Genomic DNA, 17,175 nt, shown 5'->3' with positions numbered 1-17,175 from the left:
ATGGTCAGTATATAACATTTATACAAGACATTGTATCAAATATTTGTAATTTTCTTAAGTATATTTCATGAGTTAAAAAAAAAACAGTTTTATTAAAAGAATACAAAATATTAACAAATTTAGACTGTAGTATAGTGATTAAAACCTGTTTGAAAGATTGTACCCAAAAAACAACCTGTTTGAAAGATAAATAAAATTTTGAAAGTAGTCTTGTTCGGGAAAAATACTTATTTTTCCCTCTTACTGACTGCTGACTACTGACCAAACAAAAAAAAAAAAAAAAATTCATAGTAGAATTGGAGATCTCAGCGAAAATCTCTCGTTTGGTCTGGATCGTCCCCGGTGCTTCTGGGAGGAGCTAGATTCCTCTCCAGATCGACACAAATCCACGAATAGATCCAAAGATATTCTCCACTCCTCCATTTTCAAATTTATAGTTTATCCACGTTTCCATCATTGCATTGCTCGTCGTCTCTACCAACTCAGTTCAAGCTCATTGATCGCGCGCTTATCTTAATTATTATACATCGATCACCGCATTTTTCGTAGTTAGTTAGGGGATAACGCCTGTTACCTCATGGTAATGGACGCCGGATCCCCTGAATCCGACAGTGTTACCGGAATAGCTTTAAGTTTTCCGGTGAACGATTCTGATACGGGGTCGCTGCAGTCCACTCCTAGGCTCCCTCGCCGCCTTCGCCGTCGCCTTCTCGAGGCTAAAAGCCCCTCCACCACCGCCCAAGATATTGAAGCCAAGCTCAGAGACGCTGAATTACGCCGCCAGGTAATGCCAAAGCTTTTGTTTTTCCGAAAGAATTTCGGCGTTCATGTTATTGTTTAACATTTCCTTCCTGACTCCTGAGAGCTGGACTAAGTTAATTTGTAGTCTTCCAGAATGGAGTTATTGTTTCAGGGCTTAATTTTGCACTGAACTTAACTAGAAGTTGATTTCCTGAACTTTGAAGAAAATATTGGATGTAAATTGAATATTTTACTTGTATAGGGTGTGGTTATATGTTCACCAATACATAGAACTTAATTTTGATTTCTAAAATGATTGTATTGTGGAAACTGAAGAAAAGGAAAATTGGAGTTGTCCTCTGTTTGAGTCTGATTTTTTGTTGCCATAATGCTAAGCCAGAGAATAATGTTAATCTGGATAATCATTAGTGCTTTGCATAGATACAATTATTATTATTATTTTTAAACATAAAACTCTTATGAACTTCACTTGCTTAATAAAGTGGCATTGTTAAGAATAGAGTCCTTCCTCTTTTCCACAATCCATTATGGGTAAACTAACAATGCAATGGATGTGTGTAATTAAGAAGATTGTACCCATATTTCTATCAACTTCTGGTTTCAGTTATATTTATTAGCACACTCAATGCAATGCAGCAATTTTATGAGATTTTGTCATCCAAGGCACGCACAAAATTAAGATCTCTGACATGGTCATCTTCTTTACAAGATGAGGAGTTGGGGCAACGACTTGAAGCAAAACTTTCTGCCGCTGAGCAGAAAAGGTGAGATTTTTTCTATCATTATTTTAGTTGTTGATTTGTATTCTTTGGGACAAGTACTATGTTAGCTTCATCTGTTAGTCTCAATACAGTTTTTGACTGTGGACTATATAGTATATGCCCATCACAAGGAATAGCTGAAAATTTGCCTCTGTTATCAGTGAAGTTGCTTGCAGAGCTTGAACCATGACCTACAACCTTTAGGTATTTTCTTATTTCACTCATGCTTGCCACCATTAGACATCATGGATTTGTTGAGAGTGGGGACAGTATAAATAAGTTAAGATGCTGCAAGAAATCATTGGTGTTGCGGTGTTGATGATGCAAGCTCCTAAATGGGCATCTTTTGGGGAATATAGAATATTGTGTGGCAATGAAATATTAATTGTGATTTGTGCAGCTAGGTTTTAGTGAGCTCAACTGACACACTAAGTTTTTAAATGTGGAGCATCAAAAGTCCATAATCATAAGGTTCAAAATTTATACTCTCAGTCTTATGTGAAATTTGAATGCAATATGGTAACAAGGACATGGCATATATGGTATGGTGATTGTTATGTCTTGAGAATGGGAGCATTTTGTGGACAATGGATGTTCAACTCCTTGATGGATTTTTTTGGGGAGGGAGAGATAGAGAGATGAGAGAGACATTTCAATTCTTTAGGTCTAGTAGCATGGAAATGAGAAATGAGAAACAATAAATGAGGCACAAAACAACAATTTTTTAAAAATGTAGGATATGAAATGCTAGGAGAATATGCAAAAATAAAAATAAAAATATAAGGGTATATTTGGAAATATTTTCTCCTTAAATATGCAAAACTATTAATTGTTTATTAGTTTTATTATAATTAAAAGTAATGCAAATATAGAAAAATATAAGGGTATATTTTGAAATGTTTTCTCCTTAAAATGATTTGACTCTTACTGTTTAGTGTTTACTATATGGACTTTAAGAAAATGTATGAAGCTCTTAATAAACTAATGCCATTCAATGATGACATAAAAGTACAACAAACCTAGCGAGAACAAATGACTATTATGAGTTTCTTGAATGATGTCAGATTGGATCAAATGACGAAGAAGCGGCTTAAGAACATAGAACTAGATTGGGTTTAGGAAGGGACACATGAGGTAGAACTAGGATAGTAGGATGAGCACAATAGGACGTGACTTGTGGGAAATGGGAATACACATGTAAGATAGGAGGGATAGGAGCAGAGGACGTGATAGTGTACATCAAAATGTTAGGAACCTCCCCTGACTAATAGAATTTGTAAAAGAAGGAAAGAAAGAGACATCTTAATAAAAGGTGACATCTATAGACTCAAGACACCTACCAAATTCAACAGTCACATTTATACCCTTTTTGTACATAGGAATGATTGTGAAAGATATACTTTAAAGACTTTGGGTCTATCTTTGTGACCTAGGGACAAACATCTCGAACAAAGTAAGTACAACCAAATGTGTGGTTGAATGGGAAATAAATATTTTGATGGGAAAGAGAGTATGACATGGAGTTTTTCCGTTCAAAATTTGGAGGGCGTGTGATTTATTAGAAAGCAAGTTGTGGAAACAACATTGGCCGAGAATTGCTTGGGAACTTGCCTTTGAAATAGAAAGACCCTTGCAATCTCGAGCAATTGCCTATTTTTGTACTCAACCACCCATTTTATGACGGTGTGTCCACATAAGAGGACGGATGAAGCATGCCTTGTTGAAGCATATAGGAAGCAAAAGGATATGAAGAATACTCCTTAGCATTACCACTTTGCAAAATCCTAATGGGTATATGGAATTGAGTTTCAATTTCAACACAAAAAGCAAGAAGAATATTGAGTATTTCAAAATGAATTTGCATGAAATATAACTATGTCATACGAGAAAGATCATCATTCAATGTAGACACCTCATTACTGGTGAGAATATTTAACTTAGTAGCTTCAAACTTAGACAGGAGACCCATCAAGAAACTCATAATTTGTTGTGTTTTTATGTCATCACTGAATGGCATTGGTTTATTAAGAGCTCTGTACATTTTCTTAAAGTCTATATAGTAGACAGTAAAAGTCAAATCATTTCTTGCAAACATCATACATACGACTATACGAGTAATATTCCACTCCACAGAATACAAGTATTCCAAATAATCCATCATTCCTTACTTAAGTCATAGTGATTGATTAGTCTAATATTTTCATCATTAATGGAATTTCATAATTTGTATTTGTAAAAACAAACGTGCATCATCTTGTACCCGAGTTTTATTAGAGACAAAAAACATAAACTCAAACCTGAAGTCGTATGAGATCAAACTAACCTGTCACAGTAGACCTTCACGGGAGAAGTTATGGTCCAAATGAAGTCTAGAACTCATACTACTCGGGAACAGTTAACGGGAAATTTTTTTTTTTTTTTTTCCCGCTGGTAGTTGAACCTCACGTGCTAGTGTTTAAATCGGTAACATCAAGTAGCGATGGCACGTGAGCTTCACATGCGCGTCTGTTGGTGACAAAACTCTCTAGAATGACTCGTTGGCTGCTAGCAACCTCTCTTAGCTCAGTTGAGTGGTGATAACAGGAAATGTATACCCAAGCGAGTTTGAGCATGGTAGCTCGTAGTTCGAAAGAAAAATAGACGAGAGAAAAAATAATCCAAATTGTTGAATAGTAGGGACTCAAAGTTAGGGAATTTATTTTAGGAAAAAAGGAGAGATTGGTGGTGATTTACAGTTTCTCCTACGACTCTGCCTATAATCACCCAAAGAAGAAAAGATAAGGAGTTAGAGCATGGGTTACAACCAACATGTGACCAAGGCATTGACTCAATTTCAAGCCCACCTGAAGAAAACATGGGTTTAGATAGGGTTGGAGAATTACCCAATCCTAGTATAGATGACTCTAACATACCAATTGCATTGAGGAAGGGTGTTAGGAGATGTACAAGTCATCCAATTGGGAATTATGTTACTTATGTGGGGTTGTCACCATCTTACAAAGCATTTGCTATCTCCCTTGATGATATTTAGATTCCCAAAACAATACAAGAGGCATTACGAAATTTAGAATGGAAGAAAGCAATACAAGATGAGATTTATGAACCTGAGAAGAATGGAACATGACTGATTTGCCAGTTGGGAAAAGGCCCATGGGGTGCAAGCGGATTTTCACCATAAAGTATAAACCCCTCAAGGAATGGCATTATTGTTTCTCAAAGGAAATACATTTTAGCTCTTCTTAAGGAGAATGACATGTTTGGATGTAAGCTAGTTGATACTCCTATGGGTTGTCAAAAGAAACTTGGCACTAATTGCTACTGAGAAAGAAAGTACACTTGCAATGACTTGTTGGACGCTTGATTTATCTTCATACACTCAACCAGATATTGGTTTTGCCGTGACTGTTGTGAGTCAATTCATGCACAACCTTAAAGAGAGACACATGGAGGTAGTCTACAAAATTCTTCGATACTTGAAGATGATACCATGGAAAGGCTTATTTTTCAGAAAGACTGAGAATCATGACATTGAGATGTACTCAGATGTTGATTGGGCAGAAGACATCACTTATAAGCGGTTAACTTCTGGGTATTATTCTTTTGTTTGGGGTAATCTTGCTACATGGAGGAGTAAGAAGCAATCAGTGGTAGCTAGAAGTAGTGTATAAGCCGAGTACAGAGTACTAGCACAAGGAATTTGTTTCCTTGTGAAGGGATTTGGATAAAGGGTTCAAGTGAGTTCATCTCCTATTCTAATGATGTGTGACAATTAGGCAACTATTAGCATAACAAAATATACTGTTCATCATGATTGGACTAAGCACGTTGAAATCGATTGACACTTCGTCACCTTTTGGTGAGACTATTAAATTGAACCACATTCCTACCAAGCAACAAATTGCAGACATCCTCACCAAAGCTCTACCAAGAGTCCAAGACCTAACTTTGAAGAATTAATTTGCAAGCTGGGATTACATGATATATATTCTTCAACTTGAGGCTGAGTGTTGAATAGTAGGGAGTCAAAGTTAGGGAATTTATTTTAGGAATAAAGGAGAGATTGGTGGTAATTTTCAGTTTACTGATTTTGATGAAAGAATTAAGCTAATTAGTTCTTTTATTTATTAGAGTAGTTTGTATATATGCTACTGTAATCACCTTTTGTTTTAAGTACGAATTTTAGAACTTCTTCACAAACCCTAGGTCTTTGACTCTGATACCATGTAAACGTAGGATTTGAAAAGATATTTTGTTTTCACAAAGTAAAAGGAGGTCTTATTATATACATGAGAGGATCCCTAAATAAGGTAAAGAAATAAATACGAATTCCTATAATCACGGACATAAGTCCTACGTTACTATATTAGTAACAACATATATATGTATAATGTATGTATGTATGTATTATTTGAGCGAAACAAACCTACCTAATCTTCAATTTTTCACATCAGTCCATCACTTGGCCACATCACGCTTCATTGCTTTAATTGCACAATTGCATTTCATAGCAAGCCAACAATCCTTCCCCCATAGCTTTGTCATTGTTCGCTACTTGTTGCACAATTGTCACCGACTCGCCGATCACCGTCACAACTGTTGCATGATCAGAAAAGTTGTCTTTCCCTTCTTCGAGTTCTCGATCTCACTAGCTTGCAACAGTCGTTTCTCGCTACCTAGCATCTCAGTCTCTCAGTCTTGCCCACCCTAATAGGTAGAGAGTCCTAAACCCTAAATTGAAGAAGACCAAAAGTTTACAAGGAAGAATTGAAGAAAAATGTATTTATGTTTAATTTGTTTATGATTTTTTTTTTTTTGGGTTTTTTTGTGTTTTTTTCTTTGTTTTTTGTTTTTTGTTTTTTGTTTTGTTTTTTTTTGTTTTTTTTTTTTTTTTTTGTTTTTCTAAATAGTGTAAACAAGGTAGGTTTGTTTGTTTTTTTTCTTTTTAAGTTGGTCGCCCATAATCAACACTGGTTTTACCATTGCATATTTGCATCAAATATTAGGCATTTTCATACACTAATTTTCAGTTTTCTAACTGCAATAATGACCTGTAGTAATTATGCGTATTTTGTTATTTTGATACTCATGTCTTTAGTTGAGTAGTTTCATAGAGGAAGAGAAGTTGATGTAAGCCCAAATTGATGACTAAAGGAACAATTTTGGTTGAATAGAAGGCATGCTGACAGCTGATATTAGTTTAATTTTGACCATTTATGAAAGTAATCCAGGATATCCAAAATTGGGGGAATATTAGGGCAAACTATATAGTGAGTGAATTTTAGTTTTACTTTTTAAATTGCTTCTTATTTGTTATGCAAATAGGTTAAGCATCCTTGAAAAAGTTCAGAAACGCTTAGCTAAATTGGATGAACTTCGACAAGCAGCCAAAATTGCAGTAGAAATGCGTTTTGTGAAACAGCGCGATGAGCTGGGTAGTAAAGTTGAGTCACGTGTGCACCAAGCAGAGGTAAATCGGATGCTTCTTCTTAAAGCTCTTTGGCAGCGAAGGGCTGTAAAGAAAGAAAGGACTGCTCAGTTGTTAAGGAAAAGAATAATTAAAGAGAGAAAGTATAAAGAAAGTATCCAGGCTGCTATTTATAGGAAGCGTGCTGCAGCTGAGAAGAAACGATTGGGGTTTTTGGAAGCAGACAGATCTAGGGCACGTGCAAGGGTATTACAAGTTCGGCAAGTGGCACACCATGTTTACAGTCGTCGGGAAATTGAGAGGACCAAGCTGAAAGACCAACTAGCAGTTCGGCTTCGTAAGGTATGTTTACTAAAAAGCAGCTGAACAAAATAACAAGATTTTCCCCTTGCTATCATTGTTCTATTGTTAGTGCATTTGTAATACTGACAGTATTATTTAAAAAGCAGCCAATGAAATAAAGTTCCTGATATGTTTGTTATTACCAGGCTCAATTGCTGAGAGCAGAGTATTTGAAGCACAGGAGAAATATGCATAGTCCAGATCAAGTCTGTTCAAGAATAACTGATCACAGAAAACTTCTGTTCAATAAACTAGCAAGGTAAATAAGCCATTCTTGGAATTTCTGTGATATTTTCATTTCTGTTTGGAGATTTCTTTCTTTAGTAGTACATAATTGAAGATTTTATGAACTATTCTTTTTGGAAAGTAATCTTCTTGAGTTGAACTATGCCATTTTCTGTTTAATGGAGAGAATGGTTTGACAGTCACACATACATGTGTCCTTAGATTTTGGTTAGTTGGTTCACATGAACTTTTTCTGTTGTTTAAGGAGGTTAGTGCTTTAGATCTAATAACATGAAGAGAGTGCTCATATTTAAGTTCATGATTGAATATAAGAGGCTAGCAAGGTATGTAAGCCACCCTCTGGAACTGAAACAATGCCATTTTCCATAAACTACTGGTAGAGAGAAAGATTTGACAGTCACATATATTTTGTTCAAATAAAATTTTTTGTTCATTTACAATTTTTTGCTGCCTAGAAGCTTAGAGCCTTGGGTTCTACAACATGAAGAGAATGTTCATAGTTAATTGCATACATATAATATAATTTGGGATGCATGAAAGCTGTTGCTTGATCTTCAGTCAGACATACCAAGAATTTATTGCAAGATATTATGCCCATCTTTGAGGTTAATTGGATATTCTTATAAAAATCAATGATTTTTTTTTTTAAATTGAAATTTTCCCTCTTTTAGTCCTGGTCTAAAATCTGGTGACCAACAGCCAGAATGTGTCTTTTTCAAGTAAATATGTCCTTTCTTAACCTCCTCTCTCTTCCAGCTTCATTTATTCTAATTCCTTTATATTTATATTTATATGTTTTAAAATAGCCTTGAGCGTATTCTTTAAGAATAAAAGAAAAATTACGACACACCATGGACAAGAAGTGACCACCATGAAGTATTTTACTCATCCAAATTCCCAGATGACCATAAGGCCATAACACAAAGCTACTTGCGTCTCTAATTAATACACAAAATCCTAAGCAATCTCAGGCCTACAATTATCAAAGACTCTTTGTAATTAACTCAATTAAAACCAAATCTGAGATTAAAATAAATAATAGTGTTCCATAAAACCAAATCTACGAAAAAATTCTTTTAATCCTCTTGACAGCCATGGCATATATTTTTTGGTCGGGGTGTGCTGTGTGGGCTCAATTGCAGCTGTCAGTTTTCGGCCATACTAGGTTTCCTGATTTTATTTTTATTTTTTTCTTGAAGTAAAAGATGAAGGGTTTTAACTGGAAAAAATAAATTAAAAAAAGAAAGAAAAAAGAAAGGAAAAGCTGAATGGGGTTAAGAAAGGGTTGTATTTACTACTGAAAAAGACACAATCCTACTGTTGGTCAAAAGAAGAACCAAAAGTGGCAAGAATTTTGAAGTCGTGCACCAAAAGTGGAATAACATTTGTGGAATCAAAATTCAAAAGTAGAATTTTCTTTTGTTTACTATCTTCCAACTCTAGTATAAGATGGTCTTGTTTTGTTGTGAATGTATGTCTTTTGCTTTAGAGGAATGTGTGCTCTTTAAAGTGCCTTTACACACACACACACACACACACACACACACACACACATATAGGCTAATATTCAAGTGCGTCCACTTGTTCCTGTTCACGTAGCTTGGGCAAATTGCACACAATCTAGTTTGTGTGCATTCGTGTGGTAGCTTGTGTGAATTTATGAAGGGTCTCACACTCTCACGGGACTCACGGGAAAAGGTGGTCTCATTTGATTATTTCTCTCTCTCTCTCTCTCTCTATATATATATATATATATATATATATATATATATAGGCTTGCGTTCATATGAGAACCATGCCTTAGGTGAGAACCTGCGAACTACTGCATGTCTGCATGAGACCATGAGTGCACGCAATCTATTACATGAATACACAAAATTTACTCCTAGGCATGCCTGGATGACGGTGGAGACCCTGGAGTAGCCACGAGTGCATTCGTGTAGTAGATTGTGTTCACTCATGCAGTTCTCACATTTTCACCTAAGGCATGGTTCTCATATGATCCTCAATCTATATACGAGGACGATTTACTCCCAAAGAAGTGGACCAAACTGAGAGCCTGCAGCCTTAGCCAGTGCATGGGCTACACGGTTCGCTAATCTCAAAATGTGATGAACAATAATAAAACCCATTGATTGAACTAGAGCAATACAATCTTTCACCGCAAAACCAGCATAAGACAAATCCAATACCTTAAGTTGATACTTTGACACAGATTTAGGTAGTCTGTCTCCAAGAATACGTTGTTTAAGCATCAGTCTTTAATCCAGGATAGAGCCTCCCCACACGCAAGAGCCTTGGCTTGATACTGATCCTGGATAGAACAGAGTAATCCATTCTTTGTGCCAATGAGTTCTCCTTTCTCTGAAAACAAGCAGATAACCTGGGGGAGGGGGATTGGTGGGGGGTGGGGGGGGGGGTGGCAACTACATTTGATGTGTTGGCTTGCAATCCTGTTGCTGGGGATTGGGGAATCACATCTGCAAGCTTCCACCCGATTCTCTAGTTGGACAGTAGCTGACACTGCAATTTTCTCCAATTCCAGGTTTTTACCATCCTACAACAGAGCGTTTCGAGCGTGCCAAAGCTCCCAGAATGAAGACAATCTTTATCACTTTGTCACCTTAATTACCTGTTAAGATCTCTACTAAACCCTGTGCAAACGTAGTCTCAGAGTTTATAAGATTCCCATGACAAAAAAGTTGCCAGACTTGCATTGCTTTTCTGCAGTGTAGAAAAACATAGTTTACTGATTCTTCACTCTCATCACAGTTTATTCCACTCAAAGCTAGACTGATTCTGTTGTTGTGTCCCTAGTTCACCAAGGCTTCTATAACCATTACTTACCGAGTACTGGCCTCCCAAATCTCCCTTCCAATACCAACTATCCTTGTAAAGGGGACTAATAGGGGTTTTGAGAATGAGATTAAGATCTCGGGGCTAAAAAATGTCTCTTAAAAGGTCCTCATCCCATGTGTGATCATCCATGTTTACTAGGGAAGAGACAGTAGAGTTGGTAAGCCCTGGCAGTGGTTCAGTTTCAATGTAGGGGTTGTTGGTATCTGGGAGCCAAGGTTGAGCCCAAATATTTATCTGCTTTCCATCCGTTATTCTTCTTGCTGCTCCCGCACTGAGGATGTTTTGGCTAGCATGGATACCGGGTTGCTGCCTATAGTTGCCTCGAGAAATGAGCATCTTGGAAAATAATGATCTTTAAAAATACGGGTAACCAATGATGTGGGATTGTGATACATACTAGGGCCATGATTATTTAGGAAGTCTTATTTTTTTTACAATTACATTACATAGTTTGGATATTAAGAAACTACTAAATAGTTATTTAGAAACTACTGAATAGTTATTTAACTTATTACTCTTAGTCTTCAAATTACTTTAAGAAGTTTAATTATTTTAAAACTACCAAATAATTAATCATTCTTAGTTTAGGAATCTTTGTGGAGTGCTATTTAGAATAATAGAAAGGAGAAATTCAAACCCAAAAAGGGTCTAAGGGAGTTTTGGGTCTCAAGTAAACCCAGTGTTTTCTTCTTTTCCTTTTCCAACTATTATTCTTTGTTCTTTTTTCCTTATGTTTTTTTGCCCGTGACGTGAGCATATAAAAGATTAGTCAAGAACCGCCAACCCTGTTTGCCCAAGAGGGCTAAGTTGAACTTGTGCACTCGCTTAAAGCCAAGGCCCCCAAACTGCTTTGGGACACTTAGTCTGTCCCAAGCCATCCACCGTATCCCATTCCCGTACTGCCCATCACTACCCCACCAATATTTATTTATTCATGAGTCTTTCTAGCCTAGGTTCTCACAGAAGGTTTTCAGCAGTAAAAAAACACTAATGGAATAAGTTGGCATAGGTTGAGCAACACTCTTCAACAGGACCTCTTTGCCTGCCCATAACAGAGTGAAAACTCTAGCTTGGTTGTATGCAGAGTGGTCCGAATTAATGGTATCCAGAATAGACTTATATTTACTTCTTGTTCTCATACTCCTTTCCTCTAATTTCTCTCTCATATATGCTATGGAGTTAATATGTTGTATGTTTATCAGGTGTTGGATGCAATTTGTCAGACAAAGAGGAACAACATTTGCATTAGCTAAGGCATATGCAGACTTAAAAATCAATGGACAGTTGGTCAAAAGGATGACATTTGAGCAGATTGCCTCAGAGATTGAGTCTGTTTCAATCATTCAAACGACAAAAGCTTTGCTTGATAGACTTGAGAATCGCATCATTATCAGCCAGGAGGTTCATGGTGCCAGTCGAGTGTTTAGTTTAGGAAACATTGATCATCTGCTCAAATGTGTTACCTTTCCAAGTAAAGGGGTCAATGTAGATAAAACAACACAGAAATGCAGCAGGTCTGGAAAAGAGAAGATTGACACAGTCAAGCTACCAAGGTATCCAGTGAGGGTAGTTCTCTGTGCTTACATGATTTTTGGTCATCCAGATATGGTTTTCATTGGAAATGGACAGGATGAGAATGCTCTTGCTGAGTCTGCAGGAATCTTTGTGAAAGAGTTTGATTTATTGATTAAAGTTATTTTGGAATGGTCCATTCAGTCCCAATTCGGGGAGACTGTCCATCCTTCTTCAGACTGTCTAACTTTTAGATCTCAGCTGGAAGCTTTTGATAAAGCATGGTGTTCTTTTCTATATAGCTTTGTGATGTGGAAGGTCAAGGATGCCAAGATTTTAGAAAAAAAATTGGTGAGAGCTACTTGTGAGCTGGAGCATTCAATGTTACAAGCTTGCAAGCAGTCTGGTGATCATATGCCTGAAATGAAGGCTTTGCAAAAACAGGTGTGCTGTACAAAATCTTTTTTTTTTTTTTTTTTGTAACCATATTGAATAATTTATATGGTGGTTAATATTTTTGTGGATTACCTTTTCTTGTTAGGTTGCTGAAAACCAAAAAGTTCTGCGGGGAAAATTGCAGCAACTTGCTGGTGAGGGTGGAATCAAGCGTTTAGAACACGCACTTCATGAGACACGGTCAAGATTTGCTGACAAAACTGAATCTAGTAGTTTATTATCCTCTTCATATCCTCATACTCCTAGTTCAGGTGGTTTGATAGACAGCTCTGCATCCAGTGATGCCAAGAAGTGTGATGTTGTAGAAGATTTTCCGAGCGTCCAGCATGATGGTGCCTCTTTATTGAAGCTCCATAGTTCCTCAAGCAATCAAAATGGTTCCTTGACTCCTAAGAGAACTCAAAATTTTTCCAAGACTGCAACAATGCCGACAGAGAATGAAATACTTGTGAATGAAATTTTCCATGAACCTCCTGGCTTCGACATTATTAAGCATGGCTTCGACATTATTAGTCACTACCAGACACACATTAAGGTAACAACTGACATTCTATTCTATAGGTCTTGTATCAGTTTTCTTTTATGTATTCATCAAACCGAATTTCATGCTTCCTTGATATGCAGACAAAAGTGAGGCGCACAATGGACAAGGCTTTCTGGGATGGAGTCATTGACTCAATGAAACAGAATGAGCCTGATTATAGCTGGGTTCTTAAGCTCATCAAAGAAGTTCAAGATGAACTGTGCAAGATGTCTCCTAGTTGGAGACAAGATATTGTTGAAAGAATTGATATTGATATTCTCTCACAGGTACTCACCTTTTAAATCCTATATTTTATAGGTCCGCAACTCTGTTTCTTAGTGATTGACCTGATCTTGTCCTCTTTGTCCCTTCATCAGATGCTAAATGCTGGAATATTAGACATTGATTATCTAGGAAGGATCTTGGAATATTCGTTATTGACGCTGCAGAAACTCTGTGCTCCTGATGATAAGGATGAACTGAAATGTGCTCATCAGAAATTATTACAGGAACTAGCTGATATTCCACAAGCTGCAGATAAATCTAACACTAAATTTGCTCTTGTCGTAGTCCAGGGCCTGCGCTTTGTTTTACAACAAATTCAGGTGGGCATTTGAAGCCTTAATTATTCTCTCTGCTACTTTGAATTCTCATTTTTAAAGTTGACGTAATAGGGGTGTTAAAGTAGTGTAGCTTATAGTTTTTTTAGGAATTCATAGCACTAAGCTATTGGTTTTTCATGGAAAGAAATTTGTCAAACTCCAATCTTGTATGAGCATGTCAACATAGTGAAATAATTGGAGTTATCTGTTTTCTTCCAAAAAGTTTTCTTAAGTTTTCGAATTCTTGGTCTTTCATTAACTATACCATTCATGTCAAGACTTGAAGGAATGAGAAGAAAGGTAGTAAAGTACTCTTATAACAGCAACCTGTACATTGAGATGTGTGCTTGATAGTCATGGATAACACTTGCTTTTATTTGTAAGAAACATAAAAACATTTTGGTATGCAAATTTATCGCATACAGGTTCCTATTTGATTTTGCAGTATGGCTCCCTATATTCATCTTTTTGACAAGGTACAAAATCTTAATGAGAATGTCTGCAAATTTTCAGAGACTCAAGCGAAGTAGAACTAAAACACGCATCAGAGGGTTGGAACCTTATATCAAGGGGCCTGCTGGTGTTGAATACCTCAGAAATGCTTTTTCCAACCGTTATGGACCTCCTTCTAAGGCATCTGCCTCTCTGCCTCTGGTAAAGGAGTTGCTTTCTGCTTTGATTTCAGAGTTCGAGAATGATTGGAATGATCATTTGAATTCTCTATCGGCATTGGGGTTAAGCAATGAGAGGTACTCTCGGGATGAGGCTCCCTCCACCCTTCGTGCTGGAGGTGATATTTTTAGGGAACCAAAAAATAAAGTTATAACCTCAACTACTGCAGGTTAGCTTTTGATAATACTAAAATTAGCCAATTCCCTAAATTTTCATTTTTTTCTTAATTCATTATATAAATTGTCCAATGTCCATTATTGATTTAGGAGTTGAACAGCCGGAATGCAAGGGAGATAAAGTTGATCTCTTGGTGAGGCTTGGGTTATTGAAGCTTGTAACTGAGATTGAGGGTTTAACAGCAGAAAAACTGCCTGAGACTTTGAAGTTAAGTTTCTACAGATTGCAAGCTGCTCAATCTGAGCTCCATAAAATCATTGTCATCTGTATCAGGTGGGTTCATATTCTGGCTCCTCTATACCCTGACTTGTACACAACGTACATATCATTGGGACTCATAGACATTGTTTGTGCTTTGACTCTTTGAGCAAAGATGGTGCTCTATGGAATTAAATGTACATATCACTATATTTCTGGTTGTGCCTTGACCTTTGTTGGTTATTACGTGATTATCGGCTACTTGCTGACCTATTGACTTTAGGTGGTACTAGTAGACTAGTTATGAGGGAAATCCATAAACTGTTTTCTGTGTCATTTAACTGTACCCAGCCTACGTCAAGTAACACGACTGTACCAAGCCTGTATTGGTGGTTGGCATCATAGCGCCTTAAGTTCTAGTATTACTCAACCTTTGGTATTAGTCACTCGAGAATCGGTATTAACCTTTCCTTGTGCAATTGGTATACCTGCCTTCTATAATTTTGGCATTGCATGCTGTGTTGCTTTCTCCAAGCCTGTTTTCAGATAACTAACAATATTAACGGTACTAAGGAAGTATTTGCAAGAAGAATTATAAAAGATTCACAGTTATAGGGTTAGAAAAGGAGAAAACAGGTACTTGTACTGCTTTTGTTTTTAATTATGTGGTGGCTTCTTCTGATGTCTTTGCAGTATATTGGTCCTGCGGCAAACCCTTCTTACTGAGCACCTCGTATCCAGTGCTGAGGACATGGAAACTCTGATAGGCAAATGTGTTACGCAGCTGTATGAGCTGGTGGATAATACTGAGGATGCAGGCATATCAGAACTCGTAGAATCAATGAGCTCTTGTCTGGAATCTGATGAGACAGAGAAGTCCCAAGCAAGGAAGGAGGTAGTGACAAATATGCTGAGGAAGAGCTTGCGAGCTGAAGACACAGTCTTCCAACGGATTTCACATGCTATCCGCTTGGCAACCAGAGGAGTTTTACTAGGCGGAAGTGGTTCCAAGGGTAAGAAACTAGCAGAAAATGCCCTTAAACGAGTTGGCGCCTCTGTTCTTACAGAAAAGTTGGTGGAAACCGGGGAGAAATTGTTAGTCGTTGCAGTTGCTTCTGCCAGTATTCATAGAGCATGGTATGCAGAAGTCCTTAGAAACCTTTGATTCTGGTGATCAGTAACTAATAAAGAAGTGAACCAATGCATTTCTATCTTTGATTTGTAGATTGTTTAAATTCATAGATTGTTTAGTATCCAGTGTGAGGATTCTAATAGTTAAGATCTTTCATGATTAAATGTATTGTATGCTAATCTGAGTCTGAGTTTATTATACTGTTTCATATATGGTTGAATATAGGTAGGGAAATGAATGAATATAGGTACTTGTTCAATTGTTCATCAATGAACTGGAACATGAACATGCCTAAATTACACTCATTTCCTTTCCATTTTATATTTGTTTTTGGTTCAATTACTAATGGTTGATCTTACTTGTTTATAATTTAATTTTTAATATTAAATAATTTAATGTTTAGTGAATAAAAATGTATATATTTAGATTGTTTATAATTTAATTTTTAATATTAAATAATTTAATGTTTAGTGAATAAAAATGTATATATTTAGAAAGAGTAAATTTTTATTTTCATTTGCTTCACACAATTAATCTTCAATTATTGGTATATATATATATTTGGATGATGAGAGTTACTGTTTGCAGTAACTATTTGAGGGTGTACACGAGATAAATTTTGTTTGTGTAATAGATTGTAAATTACATCAAAGAGGTAAATTGAATTATGAAGATCTTGTGCAACGGACTCGATCAAAAAGTGTTGAGTACGAGGCAATTTGAGACAATAGCTTTTATAGTTTTTTTTTTTTTAAAAAAAAAATCTCTTGTGGAGTCGATGTGGGATTATATCATTATTTATTTGTTGAGTTTTTCATTGATACGACATTAACTCCACCACAAAAATTAATTCATGAGTGAAAATTTAACTTCAACTTAAGCACCAATATATAATCTCTTGTGGACCAATGTGAAATTAGTCTCATTTAGAGCTTCACTTTCGAGGGCAATAATTGAAGAGATTATCAAAGATAATCACTTGAAAGGCAATTAATCCATATATATTATATTAGACTTGAACGAGGTTGAGTTAAGTTAATAATGAAAGCTGAAAAACACATACTAAAGACCAAAAGAAGTGCACTAACACAGGTAAGCGAATTACAGTTTAAATGACATTATTATCGCATGCTATAAATTATTAAAATACTAATTAAAACTAATCAATAAATTTTTATTTTAAATATGCTATTCAGCACACTTTAGGGGTGCGTGACAAATAGCTAATAGCTAATTATGTTAGTTGTTTTGACCCACTAATAGTATTAGTTAGTTGTAGAAAATGTGTTTGGTAATTAATTGTTTATTATTTGTTGGTTACATGTAAAATGACTTATAATGAGATGAGGTCGGACATGTATGACTATCCGAGCTTTCATATTGATCTCTCTCATACATATCAAAGTTATTTTATTATAAATTTTTGGAAGCTTGGTTAATATTTGTAAATAGATAATTCTACTTTTTAGCAAAAATTTAAAGTTTAACAAGTTTATCATATTTAGCAC

General features: G+C 36.1%; 1 protein-coding gene across 1 annotated transcript; it reads left to right on the top strand.

Annotated features, from left to right (window-relative positions):
- Positions 1 to 247: 247 nt before the first annotated feature.
- On the top strand, positions 248 to 16,006 carry LOC109175489. Its single transcript, XM_019324747.1, has 11 exons — positions 248 to 784; positions 1,399 to 1,526; positions 6,846 to 7,290; positions 7,437 to 7,549; positions 11,598 to 12,351; positions 12,449 to 12,898; positions 12,988 to 13,173; positions 13,264 to 13,491; positions 14,002 to 14,329; positions 14,427 to 14,610; positions 15,229 to 16,006. Exons 1-11 carry the CDS (start codon positions 578 to 580, stop codon positions 15,698 to 15,700), a joined length of 3,495 nt encoding a protein of 1,164 aa, XP_019180292.1. The 5' UTR covers positions 248 to 577; the 3' UTR covers positions 15,701 to 16,006.
- Positions 16,007 to 17,175: the final 1,169 nt, after the last annotated feature.

This window comes from Ipomoea nil, unplaced genomic scaffold (assembly GCF_001879475.1).
Source record: "Ipomoea nil cultivar Tokyo-kokei standard unplaced genomic scaffold, Asagao_1.1 scaffold0688, whole genome shotgun sequence".
Classification (NCBI taxonomy): domain Eukaryota; kingdom Viridiplantae; phylum Streptophyta; class Magnoliopsida; order Solanales; family Convolvulaceae; genus Ipomoea; species Ipomoea nil.
The sequence above is the reverse complement of the archived record's forward strand: the minus strand, read 5'-3'. Positions and strand labels throughout refer to the sequence as shown.